The following is a 21,039-nucleotide window of genomic DNA, read 5'->3' on the forward strand; positions in this document are numbered from 1 at the left end:
ACTCCGTGCTTCGGCGTAACTGATAAAGGAGGGATCACTCACAGATTAGCCGTGTATTTTTCCGACCTCAAAGCCTCTCTGACCCCGCTGGGACCGCCACACCCGCCCCTCACGGAGCCGCCGCCTCCCGCCCCTCACGGCGCCGCCCTCAGAGCCCGCCCTTCCCGCGCCTTCTCGAAAAGTCTCGCGAGAGGCGGCGGTTCCCGGCCGGACGCCCCCGGGAAGCGGCTTCGCTCCCGCCGCCCCTTCCCGGCTCCATTCCCACTCCATTCCCGGCTCCATTCCCACTCCATTCCCGGTCCTTCCCCGCTCCATTCCCGGACCATGGAGGAGCCCTGCGGCGCGGGCGCCGCTGCCCCGCTGAGGGGAGACGCCGAGGAGCCCAAGCAGGTGAGCGGCGCTGAGGGGCGGCCGTGCTGGGTGAGGTAGAGGGGCTGAGGGGGGGTCGAGCGGTGCCTACAGACACATCCCCTAGTGGTGTTTTAATTGAAGCGGTGTTTTTGATCCTCTTTCCAGCTTGTCAGGGCCGGAGTGCTGTAGGGAACACGCTAATTATGATTAAGCGTTAATTGCGAGCAGTGTTGCTGTTGTTATGCCTAAGTGCATTGTATTTACGTAAGTGGTGTCCTGTGGAGCTGTTTTTCCCTCGACATGGGTTAGTTCAAAGCTCCTCTTCCACGGGTGACAGCTGCGTGTTTAAAAAAAAATAGGCAAACGCGGATCTTATTTAATTTATTATTATTTAATAATAATAAGGTACAAGCCTGTTTAGCTTTAGTGTTGGTGTTAGGGAGCACTTGGTGTTAATAACCATCTACTTCACAAACTTCAGTGGGAGGAGTCGTGTTCGTTTCAGCCTTTCTGACTGACTGTGTGTGGTGTGAGCAGCTGACCTTAGGGGCACTTCATTCTCGTACCTCAGTGTGCTCAGGTGGGGAAGAAGGCCACTGTCACCTGCTTGGATCGGTCACAGTGTGGCCACAGGACCAGGACAGGGGTTGTCCCCCTGTGCTGGGCGCTGCTGAGGTCCAGCCTCGCATTGTGGGCTTGGTTCTGGGGCTGTTGTGTCAGGAAAGACATTGAGGGGCTGGAGTGTGTGCAGGGAAGGGAGTGGAGCTGGGGAAGGGTCTGGAGCCCCAGGAGCAGCTGAGGGAGCTGGGAAGGGGCTGAGCCTAGAGAAAAGGAGGCTCAGGGGGAACCTTGTGGCTCTGCACAGCTCCTGCCAGGAGGGGACAGCCGGGGGTCGGGCTCTGCTCCCAGGGGAGAAGGAATGGGCTCAGGCTGGGCCAGGGGAGCCTTCAGGGCGGACACCAGGAAGAATTCCTTCATGGAAAGGGTTGTCAAGCATTGGAACGGGCTGTCTGGGGCAGTGCTGGAGTCCCCATCCCTGGAGGTGTCCAAGGAAAGACTGGATGTGTTGCTCAGTGCTCTGGGTGACAGTGTGGTGGTTCATCACAGATTGGACTTGATAATCTTGGAGGTCTTTTTCTAACTAAATGATTCTGTGATAGTTACTAAAGTGAAGCTTTTGCTTGACATGAACTGGAATTGGGATAACTGGAAAATTGTGTGTGCTGGGGAAAGGTAAGTGAGAGTATAAGACTGGATTTTGCTCACTTAGCCTTAAAAATAACTTATCACAGAACAAGCCTGATGGTTTTAATTGCCAGCACTTAAGTAGAAGGCTAATTTCTCTCTTGAAACCAGGGCTCGGTGCTGTTCCTCGGAGGCAATGAGGTGAAGAGCTGTGCTGTGGTGAAATACTCCTCAGCCCCTCCTCAGGCAGCCTTTGCCCGTCTGCAGGAGAAAACTGACCTGAAGCTGCCTCCTGCCAACTGGTTACGGGAAAGTGCCAAGCTGGGACCAGCAGGGACAACCATTCTGGGCAACAGCAAAAAAAGTAAACCCTTCTCAAGGTAAATACAGCAGCCCCTGTTTTTTTCCAGGCCTTTAAGAACAATTCTGCTCCTGTGTCATTTAAAGTAGAAAGTACAGGTTTTACCATAGCAACTCCATATTGCTTTGTCTTGACCATTCTACCTCTGCTTTTTCATCTTGAGTTGTTGCCTGTATGGTCTGATCTTGTCTCATTAGTAAATGATTGATGCTGTTGATTATTTACATAACATACAGAGATGGTTTTGTTTATTTGTTCACGTGCATGTTGACACCTTGCCTCAGACAGTCAAACTGACTTTTTGTTCTTCCCTGGCTGGCCCAGATCAACCTGGACTGGTTCAGCCTTTGATAACAGGTGAAATAGAGCATGTGGTTGGTTCCCCTTGGAAAACAATTTATAGCTCTTCTGGATCTTTAGAAACTGGACCTGACTAATGGCAAATGAAATTTCATATTTATATCAGGATTTCATATTTCTATCACACTGTGGGTGAAATGAGAGGCACACCCAAGAAGCAGTGTTGCTTTTCAGTGTGGATGTTTGCTGAATTGTTGAATGAGATGAGTTCAGTGTTCATAAACAGGAGGCTCAAATCCTGTGCTGAACAAGCAAATTCACACCAAGTCAGTCAGTCAGTGAAATTTAACAGTTTGTTCAAGGTCTGTGTTTATATCCTCATAATCTCTTTTTAGGAGCTGTACTTTTCAGAGCAGAGTAACATATTTTTCAGGGCTTTATGAATCTTTCATGTTTATTTTAGATACTCTGATTGTCAAATAGAGGCTGGCAGTTCAATCTCTTTCTCTAGTGTCAGTATTAAAAAGCTGATAACGAAAGTATAACTTGCACATCATGTATGTTTTGGATTTTAGTAGTATCTGGATTTGTGTTAAACAATGATCTGTACATTGAAATATTCCAGCTTAAGTACCTTGTAATTTCCTTAACGAGGGTGGAGGAAGAGACAATGTGTTTGTTACAACATGTAGGGCAGTTCTGGAAAATGTGAATAAGAGGCAAAATTCAATTACAGCTACTAAAATTAAAGTCTTTAATATGCTTAATGCCTTAAAGAGAAACTCCTTGAAAAACTGTTCTTATTTTCAGTGTTAGAAAGAATCTTTCATTTGCTCTGAATTTTCTTGATTTCCACAAAACTTTTAAGTGTTAAAGAATGTCCTGGAATTAGATCTAAGAACTTTCAAGGATATATATGAAAAACTTGCAGAATATGAAGATGAATTACTTTGTTAATCTTAGGTCTCATTACAATAGGGGATGTTTAGCTGGGTAATTTTTAAATTTTTTCTATTTTATGAAGCCATTCAAAGATTTAATAGATATAAAAGCCAGGTCTGTAATGTCACACTGGAACAGTATTAACTTGTAATGGTTTTTTTTAAATAGCTTTGGGATGGCCTATGACTTCATTGACTCGGTTGGAAATGATGTGGATGTTGTATCTGATTCAGAGGTAAGGACACATCTTAAATTCTCTCATTCAAATTCTTACATTGCATAAACTTTTATTTTAAGATACTGTGATGGCTTCTGGCATCTTTGTGTCCTTTGGGGAAAAGGGATCCCTTAATGAATCACAGATCACCAAGTAAGGGAATTGTGATCATTGAATAAGAAATGTAGAGAGAAAAATCATATTTCCTCTGGAGTTTTTACAAATAATCTGCAGCTAAAGTGTGCAGTTTAGTGAATGCAGCACATCAGTCTTGCAAGGTAGTTGTCTTGTGTGTTTGAAATCAGTTATTTTGATGCAAACTCTTACTCTCAAGATGATTTTTTTCTATTCTTAACTAGAAGAGAGAACTCCCCTCCAACCTCTCCTTTCCTTTATTGTTTGTCAGCTCTTTGGTGCTGGTAATATCTGTAGAATTCAGATGAGGCTGCTCAGAAGAGGAGACATGCTCATGTTAATATTTGTCAGATTTGTATTCAGATTTAGATCTCTCTCTGGACTGCTTTGGACACCTGGCAAAGAATTGGTATTCATGCTGTGAAAATAAAGGTTTACAATCCAAATCATCCCTTGGATATTTTTGTCATTTTTGTTGGTACCTGGTCATGGTGATCCAATCAGAGAATGTGTTTAAGCCATGTGTGTTGTTCCTACTGATGATTTGGTCTCTTTATCACTGTCATTTGTGTTCTCTGCCCTCAGCAAATGCATTTTCTTGTGGAGTGGTTTTAAAATCCCAGGCACTGTCAGGTTTTATTTGACCACGTGGGCTGGGGTAGCATTAATTTTCTTCCCAGTGGCTGGCAAGAGACTGCTTTGGGGTTGTCCTGAGCACAGGTTGATAATACAGAGATGTGTTTGCTGTTGCTGAGCAGGGCTTACACAGAGCCAAGACTTTTCCTGCTTCTCATCCAGCCCTGCTGGCAGGGGGTGGGAGTGCATGGAGAACTGGGAAGGGACACAGCCACGACAGGGAACCCTGGCTGACCAGAGGGGGCTGGGGGGAAGAAGAAGGAAGGGGGGATGTTTGGAGTGGTGGACTTTAGGCTTGGAGTCTCCCCAAGTCACTGCTACACATGATGGAGCCTTAGTTTCCTGACAGTTGCCTTCTCATGCAGCATAATTATATTTTTTCTCTCTTTTTTCACTTTCCTTTTGCAAGAACATTAAAAAACTCCTGAAGATCCCTTACAGCAAGTCCCATGTGAGCATGGCAGTGCACAGAATTGGGAGGACACTCCTGCTGGATGAGTTGGACATCCAGGAACTCTTCATGAGATCGTCTCAGGTGAACCACTTGGTTCTTGATAACTGTGGCATGTGGGCAAAATGCATTATTTCAGGAATAGAGTAGCAAGAAAATGTCTAGAAATCCCTCAAAATCATATGTGGGTGCCAAGGGTGTTGTGTTCTGTTCTGCAGCAGTTTACTCACAAACTACACGGATGTCCTGTGTTTATGGCATTGTAGGGTTAATATTCTATGTCTCACTTCTGTGTAATTACTTCAGTGTTGCTATAGCATTTGATTGATTTTATGAGCAATATGTATTTCTTATTATTTAGCCTCTTAGAGATCTGATTTTCTACTTAAGTCAGATTAACAGTAAGAACATAACTTTCCTAGAAACTGTATTTTCAATAAATGACCAATTCAGGACTTTATTTTCTTGGTTTCTTCTTGTGGAGGAGTATTTGTAAGTTTGTAAAGCACTTGGTTTACTTTGCAAATGCTTCTTGACAGTATTTTCATATTTCTTCTGTTGTCTAGACAGGGGACTGGACATGGCTGAAAGAGTTTTATCAAAGGCTGATTGATCAGAAATGGCAAAGAAAAAAGAAGAGTAAAGAACACTGGTACCAGAAGGCAATACTTTCTAAGTTTTTGTATTACAGGTAACCTTTTGTCTGCTTAAAAGTTGAATTCTGCACCACTTCTGCTTGGTTTTTGGTTTTGGAGTAAATGTTAAAATTCCATTATGGTCTGATTTTTTTACTGCTTTTTCCTGAAACAGAGGGAATTGAGGAGTGAGGTCAGGAAATAGCATGAAATGTTTTCACGGAAATGAAGTATTTTACTTTAAAGTTGAAATACTAAAGAATAAAATAAACAGTATGACTTAATTAACTGCATATCAGCCAAGTCATTTGTTGGCAAGGGTGCATCAAACATAACAACTCTAAAAAGGGATCTGTTTGCATCTTGTCAGCTGAACTTGTAAATGTTTCCTTGTCAGCATTAATGGAGATGGAGCTGCTCAACCTGTTCCTTCCACTTCCAAGCAGCACCAGGAGGGTCCTGTTGCAGGTGAGAGTGATGAAGCAGGAAGGGCTTCCTGGCCAGCTCCTTTTGAAATGCCTTCCTCGCTCTCTGAAGATCCAGGTGCCTCTAACCAGGTTGGTGTGAAGAATGTTTTACCTGGCACCACAGTGTTTGTAGAGACACAGATGGGGAAAGGTTCTCAGAAGTGTTGCTGCAGCTCCCATTGCTGAAAGAGCTGAGCTAAGGCATGAGGAGAACTTGGCAGGAGGTGCAGTTCCAGATTTGCCAGTGATTCAGAGCTCCAAAATTCAGATACTTGTTCTGTCACTGTAATGCTAAATTGCTATTTATCCCAGCATCTTTGAGAAACAAAGCCTTTGGCTAAGGGTATTCATCAGTGCCTTTACCTAAAAGTAGGAAAATGCTGATAATCAGAAGATGTGTTCGGAAGCTTAAAGTTCTGGCCTTTGTTTTTAATTCTGCCATTAAAATCCATCTTCTGGTGGCCCTGAATTCGTTATGGGAAGAGGAAAATGAAAATTTCTGAAAAAGGAAAACAGTTAAGCAGTACTTAAAAATACTTGCCATGAGATCACACAAGTGAAAGGAGAGATGTTTACAGATATTATGCAACAAGCTATGATTAGTATCAGTCCCTAATGCAGGGTTTCTATTCTGCCAAACTTATTTATGAAAACTGCTCATTCTTGTGGTTTTTGTGAGTAATATAAAACAGAATTGATTAAATTTTGAGAGGTTGAAAGGTCTGCTGTCTTCAGTCTGCATTAATATAATAATGATGCTACAGTTGTGCTTGCATAATGTTACCAACTGTTCTGCCAAATTTAGGGAGTTTCTAACCTACATTGGCTATAAAATTGTAACTGCATGTGTTGTGTGAAGTGGAGAAATGCTTCAGGGCTTGAAAGCTTTTAGAAAAGGACTCCTTCTCTCTTCCATCCTTGTGAGGAACCATTGCCCCATTCAGCAGACTCTTTATCATAAAGAAGCTGTTGTGCATTTGCACAGTGCCATTTTCTTTAGTTTAGAAATAAACCAGCAGGATAGAGGTTTTGCTTCTGGACACTGATAATTTGGTGTTGACCCTGGGTTAATAAGGAGCTCTTGTTAACTACTTCCTGGTTTCTTCCCAGAGGCTCTGAGAATATTACAAAACACAACATTTTGGCACTAACTGTAGAAAAGAAACATTCTAGTCACTGCCTAGAGGCCTTTTCCAGTTTTATGCAGATTTATTTAAAGATGTTGGAGGTAAAGGTTTTTCCCTTACGTGCTTTTGTTGTTCATATCTTTTTAAATGGCTGACTTGACCTCAGCAGCAGAATCACTCCTTATCCTTGTGCTCTCCACAGGGAAATGTGCCTCTTGAACCCTCATATCTAGTGGGGCACGTGGCCTCAGCCCCCAGAGAACAAAACCTGTCTCCTTTGTTCAATGACGGGGAAAACAGTCAGGTATGCTTTATGTGAGAGCTGAAACCTCAGGTTAAACCAGCACCTCCAAGCCAGGCCTAAACTGGAGCCAAGGCCAAACCTCAGTCCCTGTAGCAGTAGCTTTTGTGGCATCTGCAATTTTAAGTTCCTGTGAACTCACCGGGTTTGTCACGTGCTGGCTTTTATTTGCTGCTTTGGCTTCCTGCTGTCTCATAATTCCACAGAATGTCATGGAGAACAAGTGTTGTGCCTCTGATTTACTGGCCAATTCTGTTTTCTCTTAATGAAGGGACTTAAAAATGACTTTGTTCGTAATATCCTGTGGACCTTTGAAGATATCCACATGTTGGTGGGATCAAATATGCCAATATTTGGAGGTGGGAGATACCCTGCTGTGAGCCTGCGTCTCAGGTGAGCTTAGAAGTTGATAGATATTATTTATACCAGCCTTGACTGATTTGTTACTCTGCTTCCTAGTTAGCTATCTGCATTTTTTTTTTTGCTCTTTTTTAAAGAGTAAAATTTCTCTTCCTGGGAGTCTGAATTTTCGTAGCTGCTTGTTGGCCAAAAGCACTAAAAATGTTATTGAGCAGTGAGACAGAACTATTCCAGTCCCAATTTAATGTCAGTCCCTTCATTACCACTCGTCCTGTTCCTTTCTTTACATAGGGAAAGAATGAGCAAAAACTTGAAGCTGATTTGGTGTATTTGTCATCTTTTAAAGACACATTTAGGAATTACCAGTACCTTGCTCTGCAAGGAACTTTGGAAGGTCTGAGAGTAGGTTTATGCTATAATTAGTTGCAGCTAAAAATGCTATTCATTTAGGACTTCTGAAGTACTTATTATCTTGGTAATAGTGCGAAGCCTGTTAAATGTGGGCAAAAACTCCAAACTGCTGATGGAATGTGAGCATATTCCATTGGAGAGATCAGCACATCTGTTTTATTACAACTCATTAATACAGCAGTTTACAAATGTTTTAGTGTTCATCAGGTGACTTAAACCTAAATCCCATTAGTAAACATCCCAAATATTTCCTGAAGGGTAAACAAATATTTAAGTAACACGAGAAATATTTTATTTTAGGGATAACAACAAGCCAATAAATGTGCTAACAGGGATTGACTATTGGTTGGACAACTTAATATGCAACGTACCAGAACTTGTGATGTGCTTTCATGTCAATGGAATTGTTCAGGTAAGTCTGGCTCTTTGCATTAGAACTTAATATAATAATTCATTCTTCATCTTCTAAAATTGCCTCAGTTATCACAGATCCTTCACACTGTTCTGAGCAAAGATGACTAAAATCCTGTGGTGCAGAATGAGGAGCAGCTTAGACAGCTTGCAGCAGTCGTCTAAAAATAGTGTATTCTTTCTTCCCCTCCCTTTCACACATGCAAGATTCCTTCTTCCCCTGGTGTTTGAGTGAAGGCAAAAATAAAAAATGCAACTGCAGAAATCAGTTTCTTACATCTTGAAATCTGCAGTGTTCGCTTGCCAAGACAGATGCAAGGTTCTGAACGTTTCTGCTGTTTTACCGTGGACCAGCTGTGTTTCTGTTCTACCTGGTAGCCTGGAGTTGTTTCCTAGGCTTACTAGGTTTGCTTGAAGTAGCAGATGTTGTACCTTCTCCCCCTTGTTTTTCCTCATCTTTTATGTTCCATTTGCCATGTTTGTGGCAGAAATGGATTCTTAAGCTTTGAGTAGTGTAGTCAAGATGTGCTTGCTTAAAGTAAATCATAGAAATTAACTCAATTTATCATAATAGCAGCCTTTGATTTAGCTGTTGATGGAGACACTGATATATTAATTCTAGTGTCACAAAACCCTCCAACCTAAGCTTGAGTCTTAATTTCTGTTCTTTGCAGAAATATGAAATGATCAAGACTGAAGATATTCCCAATTTGGAAAACTCCAATTTTTCTACCAAAGTGATAAAAGATATTGCTCAAAATATCTTATCTTTTCTGAAATCAAATTGCACCAAAGAAGGACACACCTATTGGCTGTTTAAAGGTAAGAGGGTTTAGATCAGTTTGAAAAGATTGATGTTAATGTTATGTTGATTAATGAAAGATTTTCCTTTTCAGCAAGTGGGAGTGACATAGTAAAGCTCTATGACCTCACCACGCTTTGTGAAGAGACTGAAGACAAATACCAAAACCCTTTTACAATGCCCGTGGCAATTCTGCTGTACAAGTGAGTTTTTATCATTTTTATTGCAGTACTTCATTCTTGGTGCAGTTTTATTCAGAACACAGACCAAAAATCGTGATCAAATGACAGTCATACACAAACTCACTAAATTTTAGTCCCACTAGATCAAAACTGATTTTTTTCTTTTCACCATTTCTCCATGTAAGCGTCTTTGCTAATAAAGTTTTGTAGACTCATCGTACACAGTTTGGAAGATCTACAGTAGTAGAATATTGTTTAAAGCTTCTTTTTTTTCCTAGCACTAAGAACTTATCCAGGGATTTCACTGTTCTGTTCAACTTTCTCTTTAGAGTTGCTTGCAATATGATGTTGAAGAAAAACCAGAACAAGAAACACTATGGCACAATCAGAACATTGCTCCTGAATTGTCTGAAGTTGTTGGACAATGGCAGACATCCTCAAGTGAGAATTCAAAGTTTTCTTGCACTTTTGTGTAAATATGCTGTAATCATAATAAACCTGTTAATAAATAGTGTGTTACTACTTCCTTTCACAGGAGAGAATTTAAGTTTATAAACAAACTTAAATTATTTTATTTTTAAAGAATCCCCATGCTGTTTTTTAAAACTAGTATTTTTTGATGCCCCTCAGTACAGCACAAGTCTGTCCTGCTCTAAAAAGGAACTTCTCATTACATTCAGTCTGTTGTTCTTGCTGCCAGAGAGCCCTTTGGGAGCAGATCCTGGATAAAAAGTGTAAAGTGTGAATATATGAACATTTTTACTCTGAAAGTGGCTGAAAACTGGGTCAGGCCAAACAGAGAAGTTGTAGTCTCCATCTTTCCAGATACTCAAAGCCCAGCTGGACCCAGTTCTGAGCAACCTGCCTTGATAAATGGGTTGGGCTAGAGAGTCTCTAAATGATTTAAGCTGTTTTCAACTGAAAATGAATCCCAGAAATGGGATGTGAAAAATCTGAGTCATGTTTAGAATGGAGACGAGACATGGGACACATGAAACTAATAAGAATGTGGACTCCTTCTAGAGTTGTGAAAGGTTTTCAAAATCCCAATGGAATCTCTTCAGTTAATTTTTTTTTTGCTTGCATAAGATCCTTGTGTTGTGTTCTGTGATCTACAAGCTGTCAGAACAGGCAGTACTTGTTCTCTACCAATTGGTTTTTATTCTCTTCTAAACTTGATCAGCTTGGATCCTTTTCCCTTCCAGGGAATTTGCTCAGGCTCTATTTACAGGTTATAAAACACCTCTTTCTATGTCCTCTGTCCTCCTTATTCTAAGATAATTTATATTCTTGCCTCTCAAAAGAAAAATTTAACTTGAGAATGAATAATTTTTTTCTCTTCTTTGCAAAGATTATTGCTTCAGCAAACTACATGTTATCAGAGCTTTTTCAGCTGGATGAACCTAAGAAAGAAGACAGTGCAGACTTCCCTATAAATGGAAATTCTGATGAAAGTTATAGCGAGGAAGAGGAAGAAATGCCAGACAGTGATGAAAATGGTTCCTACAGCAACAGTTCTGATCCCCCAGATGACAATAAAGCAGTGGCAATAATCAAATCTGTTGGGGAGTTGTCAGTACCAGAAAAGTACAAGTCTGTGCATCGAATACGTGTAAGTGGCACTGGGGGGTATTTAAGGGTTTTCCTGGGTGATTCAGTTCATGGGTAGTGAAATTCAGTTCCCTGGTAGTTTTGCCTTCAGGTAAACTGAAGTGGGCAAAGAAACAGTTCATGAACTGTTCATAAAATCTGAGGTGTTTGAATTTTATGGTAAAAGCTTCATGTAGATGTTTTTCATTACCATATTACACTTTCTCTTGATGGTACCTCTCATTTGAATCTTCTGGCCAGTCATTTTATATTTCCTGTGTTGACCATTTCTTCTCTTCCCTCCCTGGTGCCCCACTGAAGCCCAGCTGTGCTTTCCCTGTCTGCCATGGCACTGAGGAGCGCTGCAGGCTGGTGCTCAACCATGTTCTGGAGGTGAGTTCACTGCCAGCTTCCTGAGGATGCTTCACCTCCCACCCAGTCCTTCATCCACTCTGTTTGCTAAATATTGCTCTCAAGGTGAATGAAATGATTTCTCTCTTTTGCAGGGTTTGAAGTCTGTTGACAGCAGTGTTAAAAAAGAAGGTGACCTTCCTGCAGCTGACCCCAGCACTCCCATCCCGTTGAAATATGAGGATGAATCCACCAGTGGTGGTCCTGAGTCTCTGGAAAAACAGATGGCCTTATTTCTAGACAAAAGTAAGTTGTATTGTTGTGCAAATAAGACCTTTCCAGTGCCAACACAAACTGCTGCTACTTTAATTTGATTGTCAAAACAGTGTGCTTAAATCACTAATTACAGCATTGCCTAAGGAGAGAAGTGCACTGAAAATTGGAGAACAGTCTGTTCCTTTTTAAATATGAAAAGAGGAACTCATTTGAGTTATTTTGCATAGCAAAGAATCTTCTATTAGTCAACACATGATTTTACTGGACCCTATTTAGATGTGGCTTTCAGATGACTTCCATAAAGGCTTGGTATTTTGAGGTTTGGTATGTGCAGCACTGTAAGTTTTGTGGGTTGATTTATAAATAGCCTTAATTTCTTTATGTGTATGTGGCCTGGATGTGTTCTGGAAGAATTTCTCCCTTCTGGCAGGTTTTGTTCCTACATTAGGTGCTTGAGTTGCATATAAAATGTTACCTAGGATTTTGTTTTCTTTCCTATACCTCTATAGTTGTGAAAAGAAGCAGCAAATAAAAGATGTTTTGTTTGCTTAAATGCTTAAACCCCTGACTACAGTCTCTCTATTTTATTTTGTTCTGGAGCAACATAAAAAATTCCAGGAAAGACTTTTTGTTTGAAGCAGTAGAGTTCTCTGCAGGGCAAGGAGCCCTGTAGGTGCAGCCCAGAAAAAAATTTATCTTGCCTACTTTGGCAGTTCTTTATTCTTTCCTTTCTCCTCCTTTCTGCCTTTGAAAAATCTCTGAATAACAAGCCAGTTCAATTTTGGGTTATTCACACTCACACAGATTCCTGGATCTGTGCTTAAGTCTATCCCTGAAGCAGCAGCAGAGCTACTTGCTCACTTCTGATTCCCAGTCCACGGGTTTGTTTTCTGTGATGTGAATTATGTTTTTTCTCTGCCACATGTACATATTTACATACATATGGAAAGGATAAGTGCTCTAAATCCTGGAATTTGTAACTTCAAGAGAACTACCTGTGCACAGTGGATGGATACAGGGTATGTGCAGTGTGTGTCTTTAGCTGGGTGGGGTGTTACTGTTTTAGATTGGTCTTTGTCCTAGCAGAACATGTACTGCTTAAGGATTTATTATATTTACTTACTATTTATTTATATAATGTGGTAAGATAGTTGGGTTTACAAGTCAGGCCTTGTAAATCCACCTTAAGCAAGAGACTCACTTCTGTGTGCAAATAATGTCAGGGCAAAATTCTGTCCCTTGGTGGGGACAGGCCTTAAATCAGGAACAGTGTTCTTTCTGGCTCCATAACCACAGCAGCATCAAAGAAAAGCATCATAACTTTATGCAGAGGATATCCTGAAATAAGTGTGAGAAAGTGCTTGGTTTTCCTTGTGGCAAGGGCCAGGTTATCCAGGTTCTTGTGTGCTGGAGGCTAAACCCACACATGGAGGCTTTCTCACTGAGACTGTTCATACAGAAACTGAGCATTTATCTTAAGGATGTGGTAGAGAACATGACAAATTCTGCTTGTGACTTTCTTGTGGTTTTTCTGTTGCTCCCTGAGGGAGTAGTGTTGTCCTCTGCTCCTGCGTTTCACAAGCTGTTTGAGGTCAGAGAGGTGACTTGCACTGTCACTGTCCCACTGCATTCCAGCATGCTGCTGCCAGGTGCAGAGCATGGAGAAGTGCCACGTGTTGGGTGTGTTTTGCAGATGATACTGGAGTGGCAGAGCTCTGCCTCTGCCGGGCTGTAATCAGACAATTCCCATCCTGCCTGTGCCTGTGGAGTCGTGTCCAGCCTCTGGCATGTGTTAGAGGGGGAGTCACTGACGAGGTTCTGTTCCTCTCACAGTGGGCTCCTTCCAGAAGGGGAAGCATTCCAGTCAGTCAGGAATGATTCCTGGATCGTGGCAATACAAAATGAAACTCCAGCTCATCCTGAAATCATCAAGAGCTTATTATGTGCTGTCTGATGCTGCTATGATCCTGCAGAAGTACGGGCGAGCGCTGCGCTACATCAAGCTGGCCTTGCAGTGCCATGGTAAGTTCCATGAATGATTTGTCACCTATGCCACTGCTTGGAGAGACCTGTCACCACATCACACACTGCTGTGCATGATTTTCCCTGTGGTGTGCAGTGACAAGTCTGACAAGCTTGTGTTTAACTGAACTCAGTGTCCAGCTCAGTATTCAGGGCAGAAGTCTGTAGTGGGGAAAAATTCTGTCACTGATCGATAGAAAGATGATCCCATTTTGACAGGCTGGGAACTTGAGGGCACATTTGGCGCTCCAGAGCAGTTGAATTTGGGAGAGTCTGTCTGGTGCCAAGGCCAAGACAGTGTTCTGTGCTCCAGGTGATGCTGCTGCAAGCTGGTGTTTTTTCCCTGGTGGCTCCCCTGTTATATTTAAATATATCTTTGACTCTGAGAAATACTAAACCTCTTCAGCAGCTCAGTTGGATACTCCTCTAAAACAGAATACATCTTGAAGTATTAATGAGAAAATGGAAAAAAGTAAAAAAAGGCTGTTTAGGCTAATACTGCCATAATGAGAGTAACTAACTGGGAAATGCCAGTAACTTTGTGCCAGAGTGCTGCTATTTCCCTGCCATAAGGGAAGGCTCTGTCTTAGGGCAGGAGGAGATTTATAAAGAAACTCACGTGATCTTAGCACAAAGCATCAATAGACCTCTCAATAACTCACAGGATTCTGCAGCTTTCAGTCTTTTATAAACTCTCCCTTTTGGAAATTAACTTTTCAGGCTGTATTTCCCTTGAGTTAATCTGCAGAAAGTCAGTTTTCCCTTGGTCAAATCTGAGGTTAGCATTTGTAATTACTGGAGTGACTGCTCATGTTGGACAGCATAGGGGCTCTTTTTAAACCATCAGCTGTGTAGAACAACTGTGACTTTAAAATAGGTTATTTCTTCTGAGGATAACACATTGTCACGTTTATTCTCTGTCTGCAGACAGGTAACATAAAACCCAATTATCTTGTCAGTCTGTGTCAAGCCTTTTGATGTGTAATTCTTCTCTTTCCCCCTCCCTCATCCATGTTGGGTTTTTTTCCCACCAGATACTTACTGCTGTCTGTGTGGCAGCATGCTGCCCGAGGTGCTGATGTTCCTGTGTCAGTGCTTAACCCTTTGTGGAGATATCCAGTTAATGCTGGCTCAGAATGCAAACAACAGAGCAGCTTACCTTGAAGAATATAATTACCAGACTAAAGAAGATCAGGAGATATTACACAGCCTTCACAGAGAATCCAGGTGCCAAGGTATGATCCTGACACAGGAGAAGTGCCAGACTTTGGGTACATGATAGACAAAAATAATTCCATTGGGTTTCCTCAAAACCATGCACTAGGAGAGCTTGTGGCAGAGGGGTTATTGCACTTCATTTCAGCTTTCTTCAGAGAAGGCTCATCCTGCCTGTCATACAGAAGGGGGTTGTCAAGGTATTGTATGACATGGCCTGAAGCTGTGAAACAACAAAAGGCAATAACTGCTTCAGTGATGAACAGAATCTACCTGACATGAGTCTTGTACTTTCTCTGGGCATTTTCCCCTAGGCTTAAATTAGAGAAATACTGTTTGACTCAAAGGCTTTGCATTTTGTTTTCCAGTGTTTGCCTGGGCTACAGATTTATCCACAGACTTGGAATACCAGCTTTCTGTCAGCTGTAAATGCTATGAAGCAGCTTATGAAATCCTACTCTTCAGTAACTTAAAAAGCCAAAACCCAGAGCAGCACATCCAGGTGCTCAAGAGGATGGGCAATATCAGGAATGAGATTGGAGTGTTCTACATGAACCAGGCAGCTGCAGTGCAGACTGAGAGAGTGGGCAAGTATCCTTTTTTCCATTCCTGACTGTTTCATGGAGCTACAGCAGTGATCAAGTTCACTAATTGTATGAAAAAAATCAATTTCTGTTTATAAAGAGGACATTTAAATGACTTTTGTAGTTTTTTATTGTCCACTGTGATTATTTGTTTACAGTAGATCACTGTGGCTTGTAAACTGTAGTTAATTGAGCCTAAACTGAATAATGGAATATACAGTTTGGAGAAATTCCTTTAAATGTGTAGAATGATCTCAAAAAGCCATCAGGGAAAACTTCAAACTCTGAGGAATTTGAGTCTCTAAGCCTTGTGCTTCACCCTAGTGAGTAAAAACGTCTCGACAACAGAGCAGCAGCTCTGGAAGAAAAGTTTCTCCTGCTTTGAGGAAGGAATTCAGAATTTTGAGTCCATTGATGATGCCACCAATGCTGCCCTTCTGCTGTGCAACACGGGGAGGCTGATGAGGATCTGTGCCCAGGCCCACTGTGCAGCTGAAGGGGACTTCAAAAGGGAGTTTTCCCCAGAAGAGGCCCTTTATTACAATAAGGTAACCCCAGACCCCAAAATGCCTTTTACTGTGAGGTATTTGTGAATACTTTGGTAAATATGTTTAAATTTGGGTGGGATGGCTGTCCTGCCTCCATACTACCCTAGTCCTTGTTGTGAGGGCTTTGGTGGTGTTGTTGAGGTTTGATTGCTGTGACATTCAGATGCTGACATTGAACACAATGCAGTGCCACCACAAGGGAGAATAATTGCATGGTCAGAATTACAGTGATTATCAAATGGGAAATACTGAAGAGGGTTCAGGGAGATATTTTGAATAAAAGGAAGTTGATTTGTAGTTGTTAGAAATGCAGGCAGTAACTGTGTGCATGATTTTGTCATTGGTAGGCTATTGACTACTACCTGAAGGCACTGAGGTCTCTGGGGAAGAGGGATGTGCATCCAGCTGTTTGGGATTCTGTGAACTGGGAGCTGTCTACAACCTATTTCACCATGGCAACTCTGCAGCAGGATTATGCTCCCTTATCCAGAAAGGCTCAGGAGCAGGTAACAGAGGGCATTCATTGTGTCTGAAAAAATGCATTGTTGGCATCCTGGAAAATTGAACAGGGAGCAAAGTTGGTACTGGAATTGTAGAATCATACAATGGTTTGGGTTGGAAAAGACCTTAAAACCCATCTTGTTCCACTTCTGCCATGGGCAGGGACACCTTCCACTACCCCAGGGTGCTCCGAGCCCCAGTGTCCAGCCTGGCCTTGGGCACTGCCAGGGATCCAGGGGCAGCCCCAGCTGCTCTGGGCACCCTGTGCCAGGGCCTGCCACACTCACAGGGAACAATTTCTTCCCAATATCTACTCTAAATCTTCCTTCAGCTTAAGGCTGTTTCCCCTTTGTCCTACATTACATGCTCTTGTGAAAAGCCCCTTTTCAGGGATTTTTTTTCTTAAATTTGTATTTATTTATGATGTAGATAGAGAAGGAAGTCAGTGAAGCCATGATGAAGTCCTTGAAGTACTGTGATGTTGATACAGTGTCTGAACGACAGCCCCTGTGCCAGTACCGAGCTGCCACCATCCACCACAGGCTGGCTTCCATGTACCACAGCTGCCTCAGGAACCAGGTATTGCTCCAGGCTCTGATTTTTCTAAATTCCATCCTTAACATGCTCAGTATGTGTGGAGCTGATATTTATCCTTCTACCTGTAGCTGGGATGTATTTATTTCAGTTACTTAACCAAAGAAACGAGTGCTGTTTCCCAACCCTCTCCAAGTAAACCCTTGCAGTGGCTCCTCATGAACACCCAGAGGGGGGATTTACTGTGTGCCCTCCTGTGAGTGCAGGTTGGTGATGAGCACCTGAGGAAGCAGCACCGTGTCCTGGCTGATCTCCACTACAGCAAAGCAGTGCGGCTCTTCCAGCTCCTGAAGGATGCCCCCTGCGAGCTGCTGCGTGTGCAGCTGGAGAGAGTGGCCTTTGCAGAGTTCCAGATGGCCAGTAAGTGCAGCTCTGGCTTTAAACAGCTTTCCAAACCACCACTGCCTACTTAGTTTCATTTTTAGATAACTAAATTTATATGAGAGCAGGAGCAATCTGCTGCTCAGAATAGAATTTTCCTCAAGAGAGGAGACAAGGCACTTTTATCTTGCTGCTTTTCAGCTGACTAGGGCAGTAAGGGCTTTCTTCCTAACTCTTGAAGTCTTTGGATGGAAGAAAAATACAGTCTGTAACATCAGCCTTTTGTACTTCATTTTTTTAGGTCAGAACAGCAGTGCTGGAAAATTAAAGACTCTGTCTGGGGCCCTTGATATAATGACCAAAACCAAGGGTGCATTTCAGCTCATCAGAAAGGAGCTTGTGGCAGAAACTGAACAGGTAAAGGAACTTCTAGTGGTGTGATACCTGCTCCCCTCTGGCCTGTGCCTTCACAAATGAAGGGGCATTTGGCAGTTAAAATATTCCTCGGTTACTTTTCCACAGAGCCAGTGGCTTAAAGAGTGTGGACAGAGTGAGATGTATTGCAGTTCTCCCTTCACCTGGAGGTGGATTAAAAAAAGTTTCTCTAGAACATGATCCAGAGATGGATTAAAACATATTTCTGTACAGTTGTGGACTGCCTGACTGTGTAAATGGACTTCATTTTGTGCAATTCTATTCTTTAAAAGTCTGCTCTAAGAACTTCAGAATCTGTGTATAATAAAAAAAGTTCTCTGTCTCTGGTATATTTAATATTTCAATATTAAAAAGTGCAGGGCTGTCTGTAGCCAGTGTGAATTATGTTCTGATGCCTCAGACATGCCTTGCAGGATGTGCTGATGTGTGTGTCCCTTGCTGGCAGTTTGGGTAACACATGTAAAAGTCAGCTCACCTGCAGGAGGGGTTTTTTAAATCACTCCCTGTATTTAAGAGATGGAATTGAGTCAAATTGTTTTGGGTTGTTTGTCTCCTGTAGATCAGCAAGGATAAAAGTCCTGCTGAGAGCGTGTCAGTGAACGATTCCTCTGCAGGCCTTAACAAAGAGGAAGTCTTGAAGCTGCTCGGGATTTTTGAGTCCAGGATGTCTTTCCTTCTCCTCCAATCCATTAAATTGTTAACTTCAAGCAAAAAGAAGATTGGGTAAGTTGAAACTTGGTGTCCTTTATGCTGAGTGTAGTGAGATGGATGTGTGACTGAGCAGAGTTCCTGGGGGAGAAGCTGCTGGGTGCTGCTGGTCTCTTGATGCATCTTGCTGATAAAATGTCAGTGGAGTTTGGCAAGCAGAATACCTGAGAAGAAATTCAGGCACATCAGTAATGCTGCAAAGAGAGGGATGGATTTGGGGGAGATGTGCACTGGTGTCAGAGACTTTACTAATTCCTAATGGAGCTGGGATTCAGGACAAACATGAGTTCTTTTTGTGCTGACTTTGAAGAGATGTTGAGATTTGGTGTGGCAGCAAATTCCTTCCCCCACTCCTTCTGTTGCTTTGATCTGAATGTGTGTGGTGTTCCTTTTGGGACCCAGAAAATACTTTTACTCCCCCTGCAGCAAGTGTGTGACTGCAGGAGCTGCTCCTAATGTTACATAAAGTGAAGTTCTAAAAATGTGGCATTAGTTTTAGAGGATCCTTTTAGGCTTGGAAGTTGGGTTAATAGTTTGGGGGATTGAAGCCCTGCTGATGGAAGAGCTGTTTTGCTAAAAGTAAACTGTGAAATGAGTTCATTGTGCCCAGGAAGTTGTCTGCTGATAGTGGGAGACTGGTAAATAAAAAAACATGAGAACACAGCCTGGGTGTGTTTTTAGCTGTTTTTCAGGCAATGTTAGGAGCTTTCAGCTCCTAAAAAAGAGCTTCCACAAGGTGGCAGTCTGAATATGTGAAACACAGAGGAGATGTCACAGCTAACTGAGTAAATGGGTTTAGTTCTGTTGTCTCATAACATGAGCAACTCCTCAGTTTTTGTTTTGGAGGGTTTTTGCCCCCACACTTACCTTGGCATCACAGTGAGGTTTTGCACTGAAGATTCCACACAGGGAACTTGTACAGTATGAATGCTGTGCAAAGGGGACTCTTAAATTAAATCTCCTCATCTCCTTGAAACTGTGAGGCCAAGCTTGAAACTACCTTTGATTTCACCTTTCTTGTGCCTTCTGTGCATCCTGTGTGCATTTCCTCCCTTCTGCTCTGCAGAGGGGAAATTCTGCCTTCTGCTTTAATAATGGGGTGAAAAGGGGGGAAATTGGAGCTCAAATGGTGCTTCAGGGTCTCAGGTACACTTTGGCAAAAACCAGGAGAACATGCAGTAAAATTAGTGTTTGAAAGCCAGACTTGCAGCCTGGCAGTCAAAATGGATTAAATCAGTTGTACCCTGCCAGAGTGGAACCATGAGCAGAACAGAACTTGGCTGTGCAAATCGGAGGGGAAAAGTAATTGAAAGTAATACTTTGTTCTGGGAATGCTTGTAACTCATCCCAGAAATACTTTGCATTTCAGTGGCTTTTTATTGACTACCTGTTCTGTTTAATAAATGAACCCGATTCCTGCCAAGTGTGTGATGAATTTAATTTGCTTCAGCATTTCTCAGTCATTCCTGAAGCACTTGCAATTAACCTGACTACTGCTTGTACATTTTACATTCTATTATATTTATATTTTATGTTCCTGCCTGCAGTATAAACAGAACGCGCTGACTGCAGTGCAGGGACTGAGGATATCCCCAGGGGTGAACACCAGCATTATTTAATAATGCTCTTGCTACTGTGCAGGAGGCAGAGCTGTGGTGAGGTTACAAGCTGGGCTCTGTGCTCTCTTTGCAGGGGCAGCAGTGAGGAGGAAGCAGCTCTGAGGACCAACAAGCAGGTTTATTCCCTGCTGCTCCGTGCCACTGCCAACAAGGGGCTGTCGCTGCTGGAGCGCACCGAGCTCCTGCTGAGCCTGCTGGAGCAGCTGGCCCCGAGGGGCCCGGGCAGCCCTGGCCTGCAGTGAGGGCAGCCTGCAGAGCTGCAGCACCAGTGCCTTGCTGGGAGCACTGGGGTGTTCCCATGGGATGTTCGTGTTCACTGAGGGGGAGCTCTCAGCACTGTTGTTCCGTTGGAACCTGGGAAAGCACAGGGATTCCTTTTTAGCCCCACAAAGCTCTCCTTGTTCAGCTCGCAGCGTTTCTTTGTTTGAAATGCCAGCTCGGAGTTCTGGAGATAAAAATGTAACTTTTGCACCGTGGGGAAATTCCTGGTTTTTCTCTTGCAGTGAAATCCGTGTTTTGCATAAAGATGTAACCTCACAGCTGCTCTGGTTTGGTATTTATTGAAATGTGTTTTGTAAGCAGTGCTGCACTGGAGCACTTCCACTGCTAAAGGCAGCCCAAGCTGTACCAGGAGATTTCTGTGGAATATGTGGATGCACTTCTTAATCCCAGGGAGGATCCTGCACAAAAACCTGTGCCTTTGTAGCTTTGATGTGACTCTTGCAATTTATCAGCCATCTCTGGGATTTTGTTTTGGAAAGTGAATGGTTTCAGCTATGTTGGAATTGATCAAGAATAGTATTATCTTTTTCAGACTTGAAACTGTGAATAAATGAGAGGATATTTTTAAATAAAAATTTATTTATTAAACATAAATATATCAGTCTACCTTGTTTTTCTTGGTTATGACCCTCCTCAGAGCAGCAACCTGCTCAACAGAATTAAAACTATTTGAAAGACAAATTTTTAATATTCTTGAAAAAAATCTAAACTCCAGTCAA

General features: G+C 42.4%; 1 protein-coding gene across 3 annotated transcripts; it reads left to right on the top strand.

Moving 5' to 3' along the window:
- The first annotated feature begins 212 nt into the window (after positions 1 to 212).
- Positions 213 to 20,908, top strand: EDRF1 (erythroid differentiation regulatory factor 1). Of its 3 annotated transcripts, none has more exons than XM_084210363.1 (25): positions 213 to 390; positions 1,708 to 1,916; positions 3,308 to 3,374; positions 4,537 to 4,662; positions 5,145 to 5,269; positions 5,611 to 5,770; positions 7,010 to 7,111; positions 7,380 to 7,501; positions 8,180 to 8,291; positions 8,965 to 9,112; positions 9,187 to 9,295; positions 9,604 to 9,715; positions 10,626 to 10,886; positions 11,186 to 11,257; positions 11,371 to 11,521; positions 13,325 to 13,513; positions 14,548 to 14,748; positions 15,097 to 15,319; positions 15,641 to 15,860; positions 16,208 to 16,366; positions 16,791 to 16,940; positions 17,162 to 17,315; positions 17,578 to 17,693; positions 18,271 to 18,434; positions 20,112 to 20,908. In XM_084210363.1, exons 1-25 carry the CDS (start codon positions 325 to 327, stop codon positions 20,278 to 20,280), a joined length of 3,687 nt encoding a protein of 1,228 aa, XP_084066489.1. In that variant the 5' UTR covers positions 213 to 324; the 3' UTR covers positions 20,281 to 20,908. The 3 variants fall into 3 exon arrangements, with proteins under 3 accessions (XP_084066489.1, XP_084066490.1, XP_084066491.1); XM_084210364.1 differs by having other exon boundaries at positions 1,804 to 1,916; XM_084210365.1 differs by lacking the exon at positions 7,010 to 7,111.
- The last annotated feature ends 131 nt before the right edge of the window (positions 20,909 to 21,039 follow it).

The sequence above is a fragment of the Fringilla coelebs genome (genome assembly GCF_963513975.1).
Source record: "Fringilla coelebs genome assembly, chromosome: 8".
NCBI classification, from domain to species: domain Eukaryota; kingdom Metazoa; phylum Chordata; class Aves; order Passeriformes; family Fringillidae; genus Fringilla; species Fringilla coelebs.

Coding starts and splice junctions, on each gene's coding strand:
- EDRF1 (XM_084210363.1), top strand. CDS start 325: ATGGAGGAGCCCTGCGGCGCGGGCGCCGCTGCCCCGCTGAGGGGAGAC. Junction 14,749..15,096: donor CAGAGAATCCAGGTGCCAAG/GTATGATCCTGA, acceptor TTTGTTTTCCAG/TGTTTGCCTGGGCTACAGAT. Junction 16,367..16,790: donor CCAGAAAGGCTCAGGAGCAG/GTAACAGAGGGC, acceptor TTTATGATGTAG/ATAGAGAAGGAAGTCAGTGA.